We start from the raw sequence: 16058 nt of genomic DNA, 5'->3' as shown, positions 1-16058 counted from the left end.
ACAATGTTTCCGGGTTCTTCAATTCATGTGAGTTTTCCTCACTGTACCTGTGGGTCGAAGACACAAATGTTGATCCACTAGTTTTGGATATGTATCCTTGTGTATAGAATGTCGTTGTACTGTAATGGGCTGTTAGATATATTTATATCCTTATATGTTAGGATACGACATTAGTGTTATGTTGGTTAGAGTACCAGTAGGCTGGTTATTGAGTTGTCAGATACATTTATATCCTTATGTGTTAGGATGCAACATTAGTGGTATGCTGGTAAGAGTACCACTAGGCTGGTTATTGAACTGTTAGATATGTTTATATCCTTATGTGTTAGGATGCAGCAGTAGTGGTATGCTGGTTAGAGTAGCAGTAGGCTGGTTATTTTCTAGTGGAATGCCTATGTATCCATGTAGGATAGCTTGAGAACTCTTGGTCTAAGCTTTCTTGCTCGTTCCTTGTTTGGTTTTGGCTCCAGAGTAGGATCATCTGTTTAGGTGGCGATCTCACATCTGATTACTTATGGCTACACATTCCATGGAGATTTACTGGTAGCAGAACATCGTGTTGTGAGGAGTCTAGTAGGCGGTAGTGAGTCTACTCATTATACTTGCATGTGTGGTAGTATATACATGCTGACAAGCTGGGTCTCATTTGTTGATTGCTGTTATATATAAACTTAGTTGCTGATACTCCTGGACTGCTGATAGTCCCTAGGATTGCTGATAACCCATGAGGGGTGTTGTTAATCTACAGAGCGTGCTGTTAGCCCACTGGGACCGTTGATAGTACCCAGGGTTGCTGATCACCCATAATTGTTTATATTTTTGTGTTGTATGTGTTATTCAGGACTGTTAATAGTCACAGGGATCCTGATAACCTTTAGTTGATTATTATGTTATGTTGTATGAAGTATTTTGGGGAAACTCACTAAGCTTCGTGGTTACCCATCTGTTATTGTTTTCTAGACATCATCTGTAATCGTGAAAAGGCGAAAGCGTGATTGTACACATTCATCAACAACAATGAAGATTCCGTGTTTAGTATAATACTCTGATTTTAAATAATGTACTTTGGAAGTATTGGTTTTCTCGTCTTATATTATGAAAATAAGCAGTTTTTCCCTAATTAAAAATGAAAATTTTGGTTGTGAAATTGAGATGTTAAGTTTCATTAGGTTTAATTTCAACTCTATTTATAAGTTTCAAGGTCGCCACAATATGGAAATGCCTTTTCCACCCCGTGGGAGTTGGATTCCATAACATACATAAATTTATGATTCCCTACGTCGCGGAAATGACTTTGCCACGACGTGGGAACTGGGAATCCGAATTTGGCACAAACACGAAAGTTGTCCGAATTTTGTCTAGTTTTCCAAACATGCTGAATCTCTTTAATCGTAGTTACGTATCATTATATATGGCCAAAACACTAAATGGAGGCCAATCTGTCCAACAACATCATTTTTGCGTCTTTTCAACTCTGTTCTCCTCCTTGCATCACAGCTTTGATTTTAATTGTCATATATATATTAAAATATAACACTTTTACTCAAATATATTAGGACAATGGTCTAAAATACATAGTTAAATAAAGCCATATCAAAGTACATCAAAAGCCACCATTCAAGTTCCCTTCAAGATTCTCCATAACAAATTAAACAAACTTGGATGTTAGTTTTCACCTTTTTTTCAGGACATAATATCTAAAATTTCTATTTGGTAGATTAATATACCTATATAAACTACTCTAGATAGTACTAATACATACCTGCTGGTGCATTTGGCAAAGTGATGAGCAAAACCTGCAAAAAAATGTAAAGGTATATAAGGGTAGAATGGATTTAAAAAAATAAAATTACAAGAAATAAATAAATAAACCTTCCTAAATCTTGTTGAATATAGGAAGGGTATAGGTTGAAAAATATTTTAATTCCTATTTCCATTCTCATTTCCATTTACATGTTTATTTCTAGGTGGTAACTCAACTTTTAGACTTTGGTGTAATGCTCTTGCAAGCTGTTCATCCTCACTTAATTGAGAATCATCACATAAACAATAAATTAAAAAACAAATGCTCCATTAGTTTTGAAAATATTAAAAAATGGTACAATTGTTTGGGGTGCAGAAACAATGTTTAGAATAAATATGACGAAAATACATAGAAAGTAGAAGATGTTAACTACTTGTGTTAGATTTCCATCATTTCATTCTAGTTTTATATTCAAGATGTTCTTTACATCTAAACTTTCACCTTTTGGAAATCCCCAAATTAACCTTCAATAAACCCCAAACCTAACGAGCACTTGATCTCTCTAACCTCGATTCTCCACTACCTAGTCCCCTGGTAAGTCATTTATATCAAAAGAAATTGACAGATCATAGCCCAAAAAGATGTGTTTTATGTCACGACGAGCCCTTGTCGCAACACAAGTGGAGCCCCTCTTACGCTTACTGGGAAGCATTATGCCAATACAAAGCAAACAACAGTTGCAACAAAAATTGAAAATAAAAAAACGACTAACCCAAAATCCAAACGGACAACTGCTTCCAAGAACGAAAGCAACAACTATAGACAGGTACAAAATACAAATAACATACCCAACTCCGTAATCGAAATTGGCCGAAGTCGATTGTTGAATGCGAGAGTGGCTTCCGTTGTTGTGTGACCTGAAACCCTTGCGTGAATTGAAACCCCAAAATTAGTGGAAACGAAGAAGAAACGCAGAAGGAATTAGAAAGTAAGAGAAAGACGAAGTGAGATACGAACGACAATCGGTTAATTGATGATGCAGAGCAAGGATTGAAGACGCTTATCTCCCATTAACGGAGGAAGAATGAAAGCAGGCAAAACCTATAAGTGAGATGGTAATAAACTAAAACAAAAGTGTCAAAGAGACGAAAACTGACAAATGACAAAATTACTATGCTCAAAATCTTTAAGTGTACAAAAGACAATGTTCATATGCGAGATGACTTAGAATATTTCGTTTAATGACAATCGACACCAAGGTTTTTTCCCACTACTTTACATGTCTCTTGGTGGTTGACCTCTTTCTTGACTTTGCTTTCTAACGTGGCTTTTGGTTGCTTTTTGTTGAAAGGAACATGGGAGACCATCTTGAGTTGAGATGACCTCAGCACAATCTTTGCTATTTTATGAAAATTTATACGAACTTTAATGGTCTATGTGGAAATAAGAAAAACATTAAAAAAAAGGGTAAAAGACATTTTACATTAGTTACTAACCGTTTTGGCTGCCACTTAAATGACCATGTTACTTCATTCAATCTTCACAACTACATCAAAATTTCACTAAGTTTTTTAATTGAGGGGGTGTTTGGTTTAGCTTTTCAAAGCCAAGAGTCCTTTTTGGAAAAGAAAAAAAAACAAAAGATGTTTGGCAAACTACTTTTACAAGCTACTTTTGAAGTTTTTACATAAGGAAAATGAACTTTTTGGAAAAGTCAGGAAATCCTGACTTTTTGTAACTTTTTCAAAAAGGACTTTTAGGGTTTGAAAAGCTAAGCCAAACACCCCCTGAGAATGTCTTTTTACCGTAAAAGTTAGTCCGAAATCCAAAATGTTTTCCAAAGTTCGAAATAACCAACTAAAATATCATATTTCAAATAACGCCATTATTTTGAAAAGAAAATATTAAAATTGATTAAATATATTATAGAGATATAAATAATCATTTGAGATAGTCCGATTCATAATTATACTTTTCATATATCACCATCACAATGACATGTAAAATATATAATAAATTTGTCCCAATTATATCCTAACTGCTAAATAATAAGAAAATATTTCAGCAATCATTATTGAAAGCTGTTAAATACTTATAAGAAATTAACGGTCGTTAAGATATTAATTAATTAATTTAAAAGTCCCAAATAAAACGCGTTTTCTTGCGGCGAGGGACGACGCGGGGGGTTTACAACTTGTGGGGCATAACTCAACTATCTACAGGCTCATTTCTCCCCTCTTTCTTTCACTCCCTCACATCTCCTTGCTTCCTGTTTGCTCTCCCCTAACTAAACATCACCGGCCGGCGGCGATGGGTAATTGCTGCAGTGGTGATGGTGGTGGCCAATCTGCCATCGGTGGATCTTCTTCTCATCCAAATGCTAATGTTCATAACGACGCTGTCGATGGTTTTCTTAAATTTCGTGGCTACCATGGCCTTTACACTGAGATCGAGGTTTTCTTTTCACATTTTTTTGCCTCGTACTTGTTTTAATTTTAGGATATGTACACTTCAATCGGTTCTGTAACTTCTGGATTTTTCTTCTGTATTTGCTGGAATATGCTTTTGATACACCACCGAGTTCGTATAATAAAATCATCAACGTTGAATTTATTTTCGACATTACAGTAGAGGTGGAAACTGTTAGCTTAAGTGATTGGTTAAGCGTTCAGACCTCTGTGGCTGTGTGAATTGTTTTTGAAAATATTAATCGATTAGTTCCATCTGTTTTCCACTGGTGGAGGGAGCATTTATTCGAGTTCATGTACATTGAAGTTGAGGGAGATAATTTAGCAAGATATTGAGCTATCTATAGAGCAGGAGCAAGTAGTTGTGTACTCCCGTCACACCTCCACGTGTAACTATTAGGAGTTGAAGACTAGAAATTATGTATAAATCCTGGATTGTAATTTGTACCTTGTGTTCTTGAATTCTGAAGTAGAAGATGAGTTCATGTAGTAGGGGCAGCACTCTGAGTCTTTGTAGATCACAATAGAAAAACCGAATCTGATGTGAATCAGAATTAGAAGATCGTGGAGCTGGAAGATCATCCTGTTACAGGAGAAATAGAGGCCACGTTCAACGACATGTGGCCTAGTCAAGCCATGACTTTACTAGATAACTGCTGTTGCTTCATGGATTGTAGCACCTTGATTTTTTCATCCATAGATAGCAACAAGTGTCAAATACCTAATAGAAGTGATATAGATACTAACAAGCCTCTAATACCACCATGAAAATTATGTCAATTATCGAATCATGAAAATTATGACAAATAGTTAACAATGTGTTAGGCATTGTAATACAGTTATTGTACTTAATAATTACCTCAGGTTTTGTTTCTCTGATGCATTACACAAATTCTTGCAGCTATCCTTATCTGCTTCAAACTTGCGTGATCGAGACGTGCTTTCCAAGGTACATAGCTTGCTTTCTTACGAGAACCTAGGGATTTAAATCATTATTCATGTAATATTATATTCCTGGATACTGATTGCTTGTACTTTATACATAAGTCTTCATCTTTTACATGAAACCTTTCCTCCTATCTCACAGATATATGTTTCATTTATAGAGTGATCCTATGGCAGTTATATACACAAAAGGAAGGGATGGTTCATTACAAGAAATTGGACGCACTGAAGTTGTCCTAAATTCATTAACTCCCCAATGGATTAAGAAAGTTATCATCACTTATCATTTTGAGATGGTTCAAACACTTATGTAAGTTTTTGAAAGTCATGTCTTTATCTTCTTACACATATCCTTCCTTGTCAATTCCATTCACCATTAACTTGCATCACAGGTTCCGTGTGTATGATGTAGACACTCAGTTTCATGGACTAGAAGAAAAGGTATAATATACGAATCTATATTCTAATAAGTGGCTATTTCTTTTTTACTTATTGCCTTAATGGGCTTAATGGATTAAGCACTTTATCCAGAGAGCTATATACATGGCTGTTATTTTGGACTTATTCTTAGCAGAATGACTTAATGTTGAGCAACTTAATGTCTGTCTTGCAGATGCTTAAGTTGGAAGAACAGCAACTTCTGGGCGAGGGTACTTGCTTATTATCTGAGGTATCAGCTATCTATCTATCTGTTTTTTTTTTTTTTTTTTTTTTTTTTTTTTTTTTTTTGTATAACTTATAAGCAATGGAACCCTACTTGGAACATTTACCTTAGAAAATATTTGTGATATATGATTGGTTAAAAAGCTCATGTTTTCCACGTAGATAGTAACCAGACAGAACCGCACATTACCCATAGATCTTATGAAAAAAGTAGAATCTACAAGCTCCACTCATCCAATGAAATTAGGACAGCTCATAGTTCATGCAGAAGAATGTGCTGTCTCCAAAACTACAACAGAGTTGGTATTTAGGTGCATGGATTTAGAAAACAAGGAACGCTTCTCCAAAAGTGTATGTACTTTCTAATCAATAACTCTCTCATGTAATTTAATTATAGTATATTAATATAACTGCATTGATTCATTTCATATTGTTTTTTTTATTCAGGACCCCTTTTTGGTAATTTCTAAATGTGTGGAGAGTGGACATGCTGTTCCAATTTGCAAAACAGAGGTCATGCAAAATGATCTAAATCCTATGTGGAAACCTGTCTCCATAAGTATTTCACAAGTTGGAAGCAAGGTATAAACATGTTATTTTGGAACTTATTTAAAAGCTGTTTTTTTTTTTTGTTTAAAAACATACTTTATTATACAACACTTTATCCATACAGACATCATTATTCATTACACCTGCAGTTACTTTAAGAAACAGTCACTTAGCAATTGCGAGTTGCCATTTATATCTTTTCGTCAAATCTTTGCAGGAAACTCCACTCATTATCGAGTGCTTTGACTTCAATAGTAATGGGAGACATGAATTGCTTGGGTAAGTCATAAGTGAATTACTTTTATATTTGGTTTACTTCTCTATTATTTATTTACAAAAATGGTGATTTTTTTTTTTTGTGGTTTATTCAGCAAAGTTCAGAAGTCACTTGTTCAGTTAGAAAACCTATTTTCTAGTGGGGAGGGAGAGCATTTATTTGTACCCATCAATATTGGGAAAGACCATCAAACTAAGGTATTGAAGAGTTGCCTCTTTGTGGACAAGTTTTCTGAAAGTGTCCATCATACTTTCCTGGATTACTTGGATAGTGGCTTTGAAATGAACTTCATGGTTGCTATAGATTTCACAGGTATCCGATTCTGCTTTAAAAATGCTAATGTTATCGTTGCTTTCTTACTTGATAATTTTTGACTTTCTATAAACTATAATATGATGATGCGGATGTTCAAGGTACTTTTCTTGTTTTAGCTATATGAAAAGCTACTGGAAATATGTCCTATCGATTAAAAATTTAAAATAAATGTATGCTTCTTAACTCATATGTTCTTGAGTAAATTACGTTTTTGGTCTCTAAGTATAACTAATTCTCTCGATTTTGGTCCTAAAAGGTTTACTCTTGCTATTTTGGTCCTTATTTGAGGTTTTTGTAACGTTTTAGATCTATGTTCCAAGTAAAATGACTATCTTTTTGGGACCAAAATTGCATAAGCTAGCTATACTTGGGGACCAAAAATGTTTCAAGAACCTCAAGTTAAGAGCCAAAATTGTAAGAGATTTTTGGGACAAAATTGCAAAAATCAGCTTAACTCGGGGACCAAAAATGTAATATACTCTATGTTTCATTTTCAGCTTCAAATGGAAACCCTAGACTGCCAGATTCTTTACATTATATCGATCATTCTGGACGTCCTAATGCATACCAGAAGGTGAGAATCCAATTTTTTTTATAAACTATTTACAAAATATCTACACTTGAATAAAAGTATAATAAATTTATTTTATATATATTCTAGGCAATCCTAGAGGTTGGGGAGGTGCTCCAGTGTTATGATTCTGACAGGAAGTTTCATGCATGGGGCTTTGGAGCACGACCAATCGATGGCCCTGTCTCTCATTGTTTCAACCTAAATGGAAGCAGTGGGCACTCAGAGGTATGCAATAGTTATATATAATTTTGTTTAAAAAATTAATCTTATATTTCTAGTCTCTTCTTTTAAATATTAATGTTATCAGGTGGAAGGGATCCAAGGAATTATGAATGCATATGCAAGTGCGCTATTTAACGTGACACTTGCAGGGCCAACTCTATTTGGACCTGTGATTGCTGCTGCTGCAATGATAGCCAGCCAGGCTTTGGCTGCTAATGAAAAGAAGTACTTTGTTTTGTTAATCATCACGGTATCTATCTATCCATCATATCATTCATTAAACTACAAAAATGTTTTTTTTTTTTTTTTTTTTTTTTTTTTTTTAATTACTTTGTAACTTAATTGCTGTTACAGGATGGAGTGATAACAGATCTACAAGAAACGAAAGATGCCCTTGTGAGCGCGTCGGATTTACCACTCTCTATTCTTATTGTTGGGGTTGGTGGAGCCGACTATAAGGAGATGGAGGTACTGAAATTACTCTTTTGCCCATCTTGTTTTGTCCTGGCTTTATGGGAGTTTTAGTAAGGCTGTGCTTTTCATTCAACTTATTGGCTTTTTGGAAAAGCCAAGAGTTCTTGGTTTTTTGAAAAAGTCACTTTTTTGCCTAAAAAATTAGAGTTTACCATACGCCTTTTTAACTTGTTGACTTTTTGAAAAGCCAATAAGTTAATAAGTTATTTTAAAAAGCACTCCCAAACACCCCCTAAATGTGATTTTAGTCAATGGGTATGTTTTTCTTAATTTCTAATGTTTTGTAGGTTTTGGATGCGGATAAGGGAGAGAGACTTGAAAGTACAACGGGACGTGTTGCGACACGTGATATTGTCCAATTTGTTCCATTTAGAGACGTGCAAGGTAACTCATGGCTTCTTCTATATTGAAAACATCTTCTCTCTCTATAGCTCTATATACATGTGTGTAGATGGGATTCAACATGTTGCTAAAAACCACACAATGGACATAAATTAACTAAGCATTTTAGTGAAACCACCCCACCAAAAATAGATTTCATTTCATGAGCTCTCCTCATGATACATGCTTAGATTCCCTTTATATAATAGAATGTTGTTAGACATAGACATATATGGACTCCCAATACAAAAGATGCCAGTGTGTCAAACTTGTACATCAAACACATAAACTTCTTATTTAAAAGATGCCTGTTAGACTTATACTTCAAACATATAGACTCCCTATATAAAAGATGCCACAAAGTTCTTTAGTTGATTTAATGAACTCTCCTCACGAAACATGTCTCCTTGTTTATAAACATTTTTACAAAACAACTTCCACAACAATTATCCAATTCCCATAAGGTCGTGGGAGTAAGGGGAGGCAGCTAGATATACCAGTCTTACCTCCACCCGAGGGTAGATTTGTTAAGATTCTTTGAATTTCTGATTGGATAATGTAGATGTAGAGGGGTTGATTAAGATTCTTTGAATTTCTGATGTGTTCTCATCCTTCAACGCCTTGTATTTCTGGAACCATTATTTTTTGTCAAGATAATAAAAAACACAATAAAGGTAATTCTTGGCTCAACAAACCTTAGACCTCTAGCTTTATGATAGTCAACATTTTCATCGGAGTAGCTAGATAGATACATTGCATGCGTCAAAGTAAAGTCTTATTGGAGTACATTTGTTTGACTTTTGAGTTTTGAGTACAAAAAGTAACATTTAAACATGTGCTATGATCATCATTACTTTGAATTCCAAAAGGTTGGAAGTTTTGAATATTAAAAACCAAAACTTGACTTTTCCTCAAAATCAACTTTGAATTTGCTTGCAGGTGGAGAAATCTCTGTGGTTCAGTCACTTTTGGAAGAACTACCTTCACAATTCTTAACCTTCATGAAAAACAGAGATATAAAACCCTACAACACCACATGATTTCATACAAATTTGTAAATATTTTTATATATATATTTCTTTGTGCAATTTTTATTTTCATCTTCTTGCTCCTTTCTTTATCCTACTCATTCATGATTAGGATCGTGGGAAGGAAAAAAAAAAAAAAAAAAGGAGACAAGGACATGATGGAATGTATCACATGGTTTTGAAAAGATACAATTTTCATTTTTCATGTTGTGTGCTTAGAACCAATTAGCACATGACATGTGTGATGGTTTGAGAATTACATGTGTGTTGCTGTTGAGCTAGTTGACCATGCACATGTGACAAAAATGTAGAAACTTGTATTTACGACTGGTGAACAGTGGGTTGAAAGTTGTGGAGACATTGCTCTATTGAACAAACTCTAATTTTTATATTATATTTTTTTCTTTCCATGTTGTAATTTACCACTCTCCTTTTTTTACATGGATGATTACATATCTGGAATTCAGTTTCGCATTTTTTTTTCTACACACTGAGAAAGAAATTCATATTTAGCAAACTAAAAATTTATCCTCTATATATTTTATGTTGAATAATAGTATTCTGTTGCGTGTGGATTGTCAAAAAATAGGGATTTTTCTTTAAAAATTAATGTTTGATGGATTTCAATATGGACAACTTGAATTTCATTCTTCATGTTTTCTTTCGAAGAATAATTTGTCCTCATTAACGGTAAAACCATTACAGACAAACTAATCAGAAAATTACAAAAATATGTAATCTACCCCTTGAGACAAGATTGTTGACATCTAAATCACTCTTATCCCATCTCAATGGAATTACAGGCTTTGTTGTGGCTGAAGAAATATTCCATAATACAAATAGACATATATATATATAAACAGGTCCGGGACCAGATTGGAACCGAAAACCGAATAAGCCGTAAACTAAGAGCCGAGAACCGGACTGATACCACTAATCGGTTCTAGTTCGATCTGGTTCCGGTTTGTTTTTTCGGTTAAAAGTTGATTCCCAATTACGAATATATAATGTGGACCAAACACCCTTTTAGTTTTGAAATCAATCAAATAGGTTGACCGGTTCACAAGTTCAAAGTATATATAGTATTGCATTCTTATTTTTGTGGTATGATGTTATTAATCTTATTTAATAGATTAGTTATTTATGAGTTTAAAATAAAATAGATAAAAAAGTTGTTCATTAATCGCTCCAACCTGACCGATATTACCAACCGTTTTGATTGGTATTAAAAGAACATCCATTTAACCGGTTCGATTCAATTGTAACTTTAAGTTATTATCCAATCCATCTATTTTCCCACCTTTGGATTTGACTTTCCAAAAAAATTCAGCTTTTAGAAGATAAGATAAACACAAGGACATTGTGTTTGGCAGGGTCATGCTGAAAGTTAGGGTTCATACCTCTTTTCATTTTTAATTACTTGAACCAGAATTCCTTTACCACAGTTTTCAATCCGACAAAGCCTGCCATTTTCAAGAGTCATAAGGTCAAACATCCGTGTTGAATTCATTTCAATTATACCATATATAATACCATTTTCCAAAGTATTTATCTATTTTATAACCCCATCTTTATTCTTTTCATGTATCAAATATTATGCTTCAACCTCTTGTAAAGTTTGATAAATTCAATGTCATTCATTCCTTTTTCGTATTTTAATTAGGTGGGTAATTCAGTAATTTGAATTAAGTCTGCTAATTCGATCCATGCATACGTGCAACAATTGCTAGCAAGGCCCACATTTATATCCCTCTTTGTTTTTGTTGCCACTCACTTTTTCTTGTGTACCCATTTGAGAACACGCATGGGATCAACAAACGAACCACTTTTCCAACTTTGAAGCCATGGCTCGTGATCCAATATGACAGTAAAGTGACCAATATTGACCCTACCACACATGCATTTACATTTGTTTTTAGCGTTTTTTTGTTGGATCTATATCACACACTTCTGTGTGAAACTGAGGATTATCGTCCAAAAAACATAAGCAGATATATTAGACAAAAAAAAAAAAAGCTTCAAAGAAGCAAAGCAAAAGCAACAAACAAGGTATCGGATTTGAGATTTCACATCTGATCTGATCTCATCATGTATATGGAAAACGATACCAAACTTACATGTGGAAAACAACATAACATAAAGACAAGTTGATCAAGCGAAATGATTAATTATAATACGTAGAGAGTATTTGTTTTTGCAAATCTCTTTCAACTTCATATAGTTATACATTTTTTTAAGCTGGAATTAAATACAAACCAAATGCTAGGTAAAAAATATTGCAGCATTGTCTCGATTCATCATTCATAATCATTTTTGGCAAAACAAGAACATGTAATAAACTATGACTTTTATACACATCTAAAAAAAATTTTTATACACAATTTACCATTAAACTAATTCCATTTGTTGTTCAAAAACTACAAATACAACGAGGTATTGCATGCTTATTTGGCATCTACGTGACAAGTAGTGGCGGATCTAGAAAAATAAATTAAGGTATCCAATAATACAACTATATAGTAAATTTTGATCAATAACTTAAAAAAAAAGGCTAGATAACACTTAACTTTTTTTTTTTAACCGGGAGATAACACTTACTATCAAGAGAAAAATTTACAAATGCTGTCGTGCGGGTGCTTATATATAGTTATCAAGCTTGTAGTTGGTTTTGTAAAAAGATGTGATGAATAAACAATTTGTATTAAACATGTCAACATGAGTTCAAATACTTGTAGCTTTTTGGATTTAAACACTTATAACTTGATTAGAAATTTATATTTTATGAGATTTTTTTTGGTTGGTTTCATTTATTAATTATAAGGATGTAAATATTTTTAAAAAGTTTCTATTACGTCAAATATTGTAATTGTGCTGAATTCTTGTTTTCTTAGGTTGGAATTGGTATTTGGGTATGCAAGTAATTTGAGAAGGGTATGCATTATTAAACATCATATATATAAATATATTTTTTTTCAATAAAAAAATAAATACTTCTAGTAACTAACCAAGGGTATGAAATTGCATACCCTTTCAAAGCTATAAATCCGCCCCCGGTGGCATGTGAGGTGCTTGGTACCTAATTTATATGTTATATACGATGTCTTTCTATAACCTCTTCATATTGTTGCACTAAAATTAAACGGCCAAGCAAGATCGAACAATGTCTTCTTCCTCTAACTACTCCAAACCAAATCAAGCAATGCAATTTGACAATGGTTACATTCCTGAATTAGGACATCATTGACCGAGAAGGCTAGGGTGTGCCCTAACTCTGTGGTAAGAGAATCAAACAATGCCTTCTTCATATATTTATGGAGCGCCTTGATGATTTTCTCTTTAGATTTTGTTTGTAGGTCAAGCTAGCATTTTTTGGTCCCTTTTATGGTATTCTTGGAGTTTGGAGAGTGTAACGCTTGTTTCAGGTATCATTTATTTTTCAAGTTTTTTTTTGGGTTTTGCACTGGGACTCGACGAGTAGAGATTGATATTGGACGCGAGACTCAGGGTCCACTCGATGAGTTGGAAGGCCCAACTCAACAAGTGACACTGTAAAGAAAAACCCTAATTTTCCGAGTTTAGTACCCTATTTAAAGAACTTAACCATTGGGGCTGACCTCCTTACTCAGAGAAACCCTAGAACTGCCTCCCCCTCTTGTTTATTGAAGTTTTGAGTGTTATGGTGTGATTTTTGAAGGAAGTCTTGAAGAGAGAAGTAGCAATCTTGGAGGAGTGATCATGGATCTAGAAACTCTACATCAAGGGCTGCATTTTGAAGGTATAAAGCCATAACCTTGACATGTAGTGTTTTAGATCTCATCTTTTGGTAGTTTAGGGCTTATTTTGGAACTTTGGGTTGGATGTCCCAATATAAGAGGCTTCTAGAGGTTAGGAGTGTAGATCTGACCTCTATAAGACCTCTAGAGGATTAAAGTTGCAAACTTTAATAGCCTCCATGTACCATTCATGCATTATGTCCACAATGAAGGCTAAAATGGATCTTGGAGAGTATTTCACGCATGCGTAGACGTAACGTTAGAAACTTTACGTGATTTGTCCACCCTTGGACATCAGATCTGTGTTTGGGTCAATGGGATGGGAGTTTAAAGGCTTAAGGGGTCAAGACCTTCCTCAAAGGAGCTAGGGTTTGAGTCTAAGGCTTATTAGATAGTCTTTGGGGGTAAAGTTGGAAACTTTACCTTTCTAGACGTCTCTATGGTTATGGATCTGTTGTATGGAGCTGTGGATTCGACTGAAAGGATCAATTATGTTAAGACAAGGGAAGACTCGACAAGTGCCCTGGCAACTCGGCAAGTTGGATTCGGTTTTCCCGTTTTTGGTCTGCAGAGTAAACTCGGCGAGTTGATAAGATAACTCGATGAGTTAGATCAGATTTTTCCCGTTTTCGGTCTAACGAGTAACTCGGCGAGTTGGTTAGATTTTTCCCCGGTTTTCTGAGCACAGAAGGGACTCGACGAGTTGCTAGATGCACTCGACGAGTTGGGACAATATTGACTGTTGACCTTGACTTTGACCAAGTTTGACTCTAAGGGTATTTTGGTATTTCAGGATTTTGACAAAACTAGTTACATGTTGATTATAGGAAGTTGAGTCGGAGTTGCGCATGGGACTTATCTGATCTTATCTTATTAGTTCAACATTCTTGTGGGGTGAGTCTTCTCACCATACCAATGGGTCTAAGGCACCAAGGTCGGCCCATTTTATGATATGTGGATTATTGATTGATTATGCTTTATGTTGGTATGACATTTGCATGAAAGACCCTGGGGGCTTCCCGTGGCAATAGATTGAGACATGTGGGGGTTCCCATGACATTTGGTGTAAGACCTTGGAGGGTTTCCAAGGCAACCTAATATATTTGCATGATTAGCTTGTATGATATTTTCTTAGTTAGTGAAGACCATGTAGGGGTTCCCATGGCAGGAAGACCATGTGGGGGTTCCCATGATGGGTAGTCGAGACCACGTGGGGGTTCCCATGATGGGTAGTCAAGACCACGTGGGGGTTCCAGTGGCATTAGGTATAAGACATTGGTGGGTTTCCATGGCATCCTTATATGTTGTATGCATGGCTTATATGGTTTATGTATCATTTATAGTCAATATGGACTATATAGATTGTGTGGGGTATACTTTGGGGAACTCACTAAGCATTTGCTTACAGTTTGTTGGTTTGTTTCAGGTACTTCCGAGCCTAAGGTCAAGGGCAAGGATTGATGGCGCGACCTGCACTCTCTCAAGCGTTTTTATGGGACACTCTAATATTTGAAATAAAAATGTTGATGTTATGAATTTGAAAACAATTGTTCTTGAGATTTTATGGTTTATTAGAAATGTTTTGATTATTTAAAAATGAAAACTTTCTTCGGAAAAATTGGGTTGTTACAGGGAAATTCCAGAACCTACTGTGTTGCTTTTATGACTTCCAGACCTTGGTATTGCTAGAAAGTTGGGATTTTTGTGCATCACATCACTTCATGCATGAGATATGGTTATTTTGGTCCCTTTAAGAGTTAGGGTTGGAGATCTTGATGGATTGAGCCTTTGGGATGGATAAAGTTGGACACATTATCCATATAAACCACTAGAGGGATCAAATATAAGAATGTTATCCTTTGACTTGTTGGGTTAAGGATTTAATGGATTATATACACTGCCTTGAGAAGCGAGATGTGACCAAGGAAGGTTCGTGTCACAGATATTGGACTGATTTTGCGACTGTTTTGTCGCCAAGTGGTAACAATGCAACCAAGGGTTGGCCGCGTCATGTTGACTTGTTTTATCACTAACTTTGAATCGGCCGTTGACTTTTGACTTTTGGTCAAACATTGAAGGATATGAGTTTAAGACCGAGGATCATTTTCTGATGGATATTAGGTGGATCGTGCTATTATATTGTCGGTGGACTCTCGTGTAAGGCTTGTGGTTGATCAACTAGCTCCATGTGAGTTTTCTCACTATATTGCATACATGTGACATTATATATCCTTTGTATAATAGGATATATGTACTGTTAAGATACGGATATGCTAGTAAAACATATAGTCTTTGTTATGTATGTGATTGATTGATTGTATGATATTGTTATGTGTCATGATTGGATGGGTATTCGTATTATTGGTTGATCTCTAAGTGAATGTCGTAGGGATTCTACGGAGATTAAATTAAATAGCTTGAGAACTCTGGTCTAGGCCTTATTTCATGATTCTTGTTTGATTTATTGCTCTCATGTTGGATCATATGTCCGACTGTCTATCTTATTTATTACCTACGCATAGTTATGCATTCACTTTCAATATTAGTAACGGCCTTGGTATATGGTTGTATGACAGAAGAAAGTCGGTGGTTGTATGACGGATAGGAGTCGGTGGCTGAGAGCCGGTAATAGAGTAATGATAGGG

The 16058-nt window shown here is 35.0% G+C and overlaps 1 protein-coding gene and 1 long non-coding RNA gene across 5 annotated transcripts; one reads left to right on the top strand and one right to left on the bottom strand.

The window, feature by feature from the left end:
- Window positions 1–1561: 1561 nt before the first annotated feature.
- LOC145102672 (uncharacterized) lies at window positions 1562–2975 on the bottom strand. 3 transcript variants are annotated; one of them, XR_013706225.1, is made up of 3 exons: window positions 2762–2975; window positions 2593–2661; window positions 1562–1796 (listed from the first exon to the last, which is right to left on the bottom strand). It is a non-coding gene; the product is annotated as an uncharacterized LOC145102672 (long non-coding RNA). The 3 variants fall into 3 exon arrangements; XR_013706224.1 differs by having other exon boundaries at window positions 2246–2975; XR_013706223.1 differs by having other exon boundaries at window positions 2593–2975.
- Window positions 2976–3952: 977 nt separating this feature from the next.
- LOC145102671 (protein BONZAI 2-like) lies at window positions 3953–10050 on the top strand. Of its 2 annotated transcripts, XM_079040127.1 has the most exons (15): window positions 3953–4198; window positions 5114–5161; window positions 5319–5467; window positions 5550–5598; window positions 5771–5827; window positions 5983–6171; window positions 6268–6402; window positions 6587–6648; window positions 6741–6958; window positions 7459–7535; window positions 7623–7760; window positions 7843–8007; window positions 8112–8225; window positions 8519–8615; window positions 9552–10050. In XM_079040127.1, exons 1-15 carry the CDS (start codon window positions 4055–4057, stop codon window positions 9650–9652), a joined length of 1743 nt encoding a protein of 580 aa, XP_078896253.1. In that variant the 5' UTR covers window positions 3953–4054; the 3' UTR covers window positions 9653–10050. The 2 variants fall into 2 exon arrangements, with proteins under 2 accessions (XP_078896253.1, XP_078896254.1); XM_079040128.1 differs by lacking the exon at window positions 3953–4198 and having other exon boundaries at window positions 5300–5467.
- The last annotated feature ends 6008 nt before the right edge of the window (window positions 10051–16058 follow it).

Source organism: Lactuca serriola, chromosome 4 (assembly GCF_051521515.1).
Source record: "Lactuca serriola cultivar US96UC23 chromosome 4, Lser_US96UC23_V15, whole genome shotgun sequence".
NCBI classification, from domain to species: Eukaryota; Viridiplantae; Streptophyta; class Magnoliopsida; order Asterales; family Asteraceae; genus Lactuca; species Lactuca serriola.
This window is presented reverse-complemented; position numbering and strand designations above follow the sequence as displayed.

Coding starts and splice junctions, on each gene's coding strand:
- LOC145102671 (XM_079040127.1), top strand. CDS start 4,055: ATGGGTAATTGCTGCAGTGGTGATGGTGGTGGCCAATCTGCCATCGGT. Junction 4,199..5,113: donor GCCTTTACACTGAGATCGAG/GTTTTCTTTTCA, acceptor AAATTCTTGCAG/CTATCCTTATCTGCTTCAAA. Junction 7,761..7,842: donor GAAGCAGTGGGCACTCAGAG/GTATGCAATAGT, acceptor TAATGTTATCAG/GTGGAAGGGATCCAAGGAAT.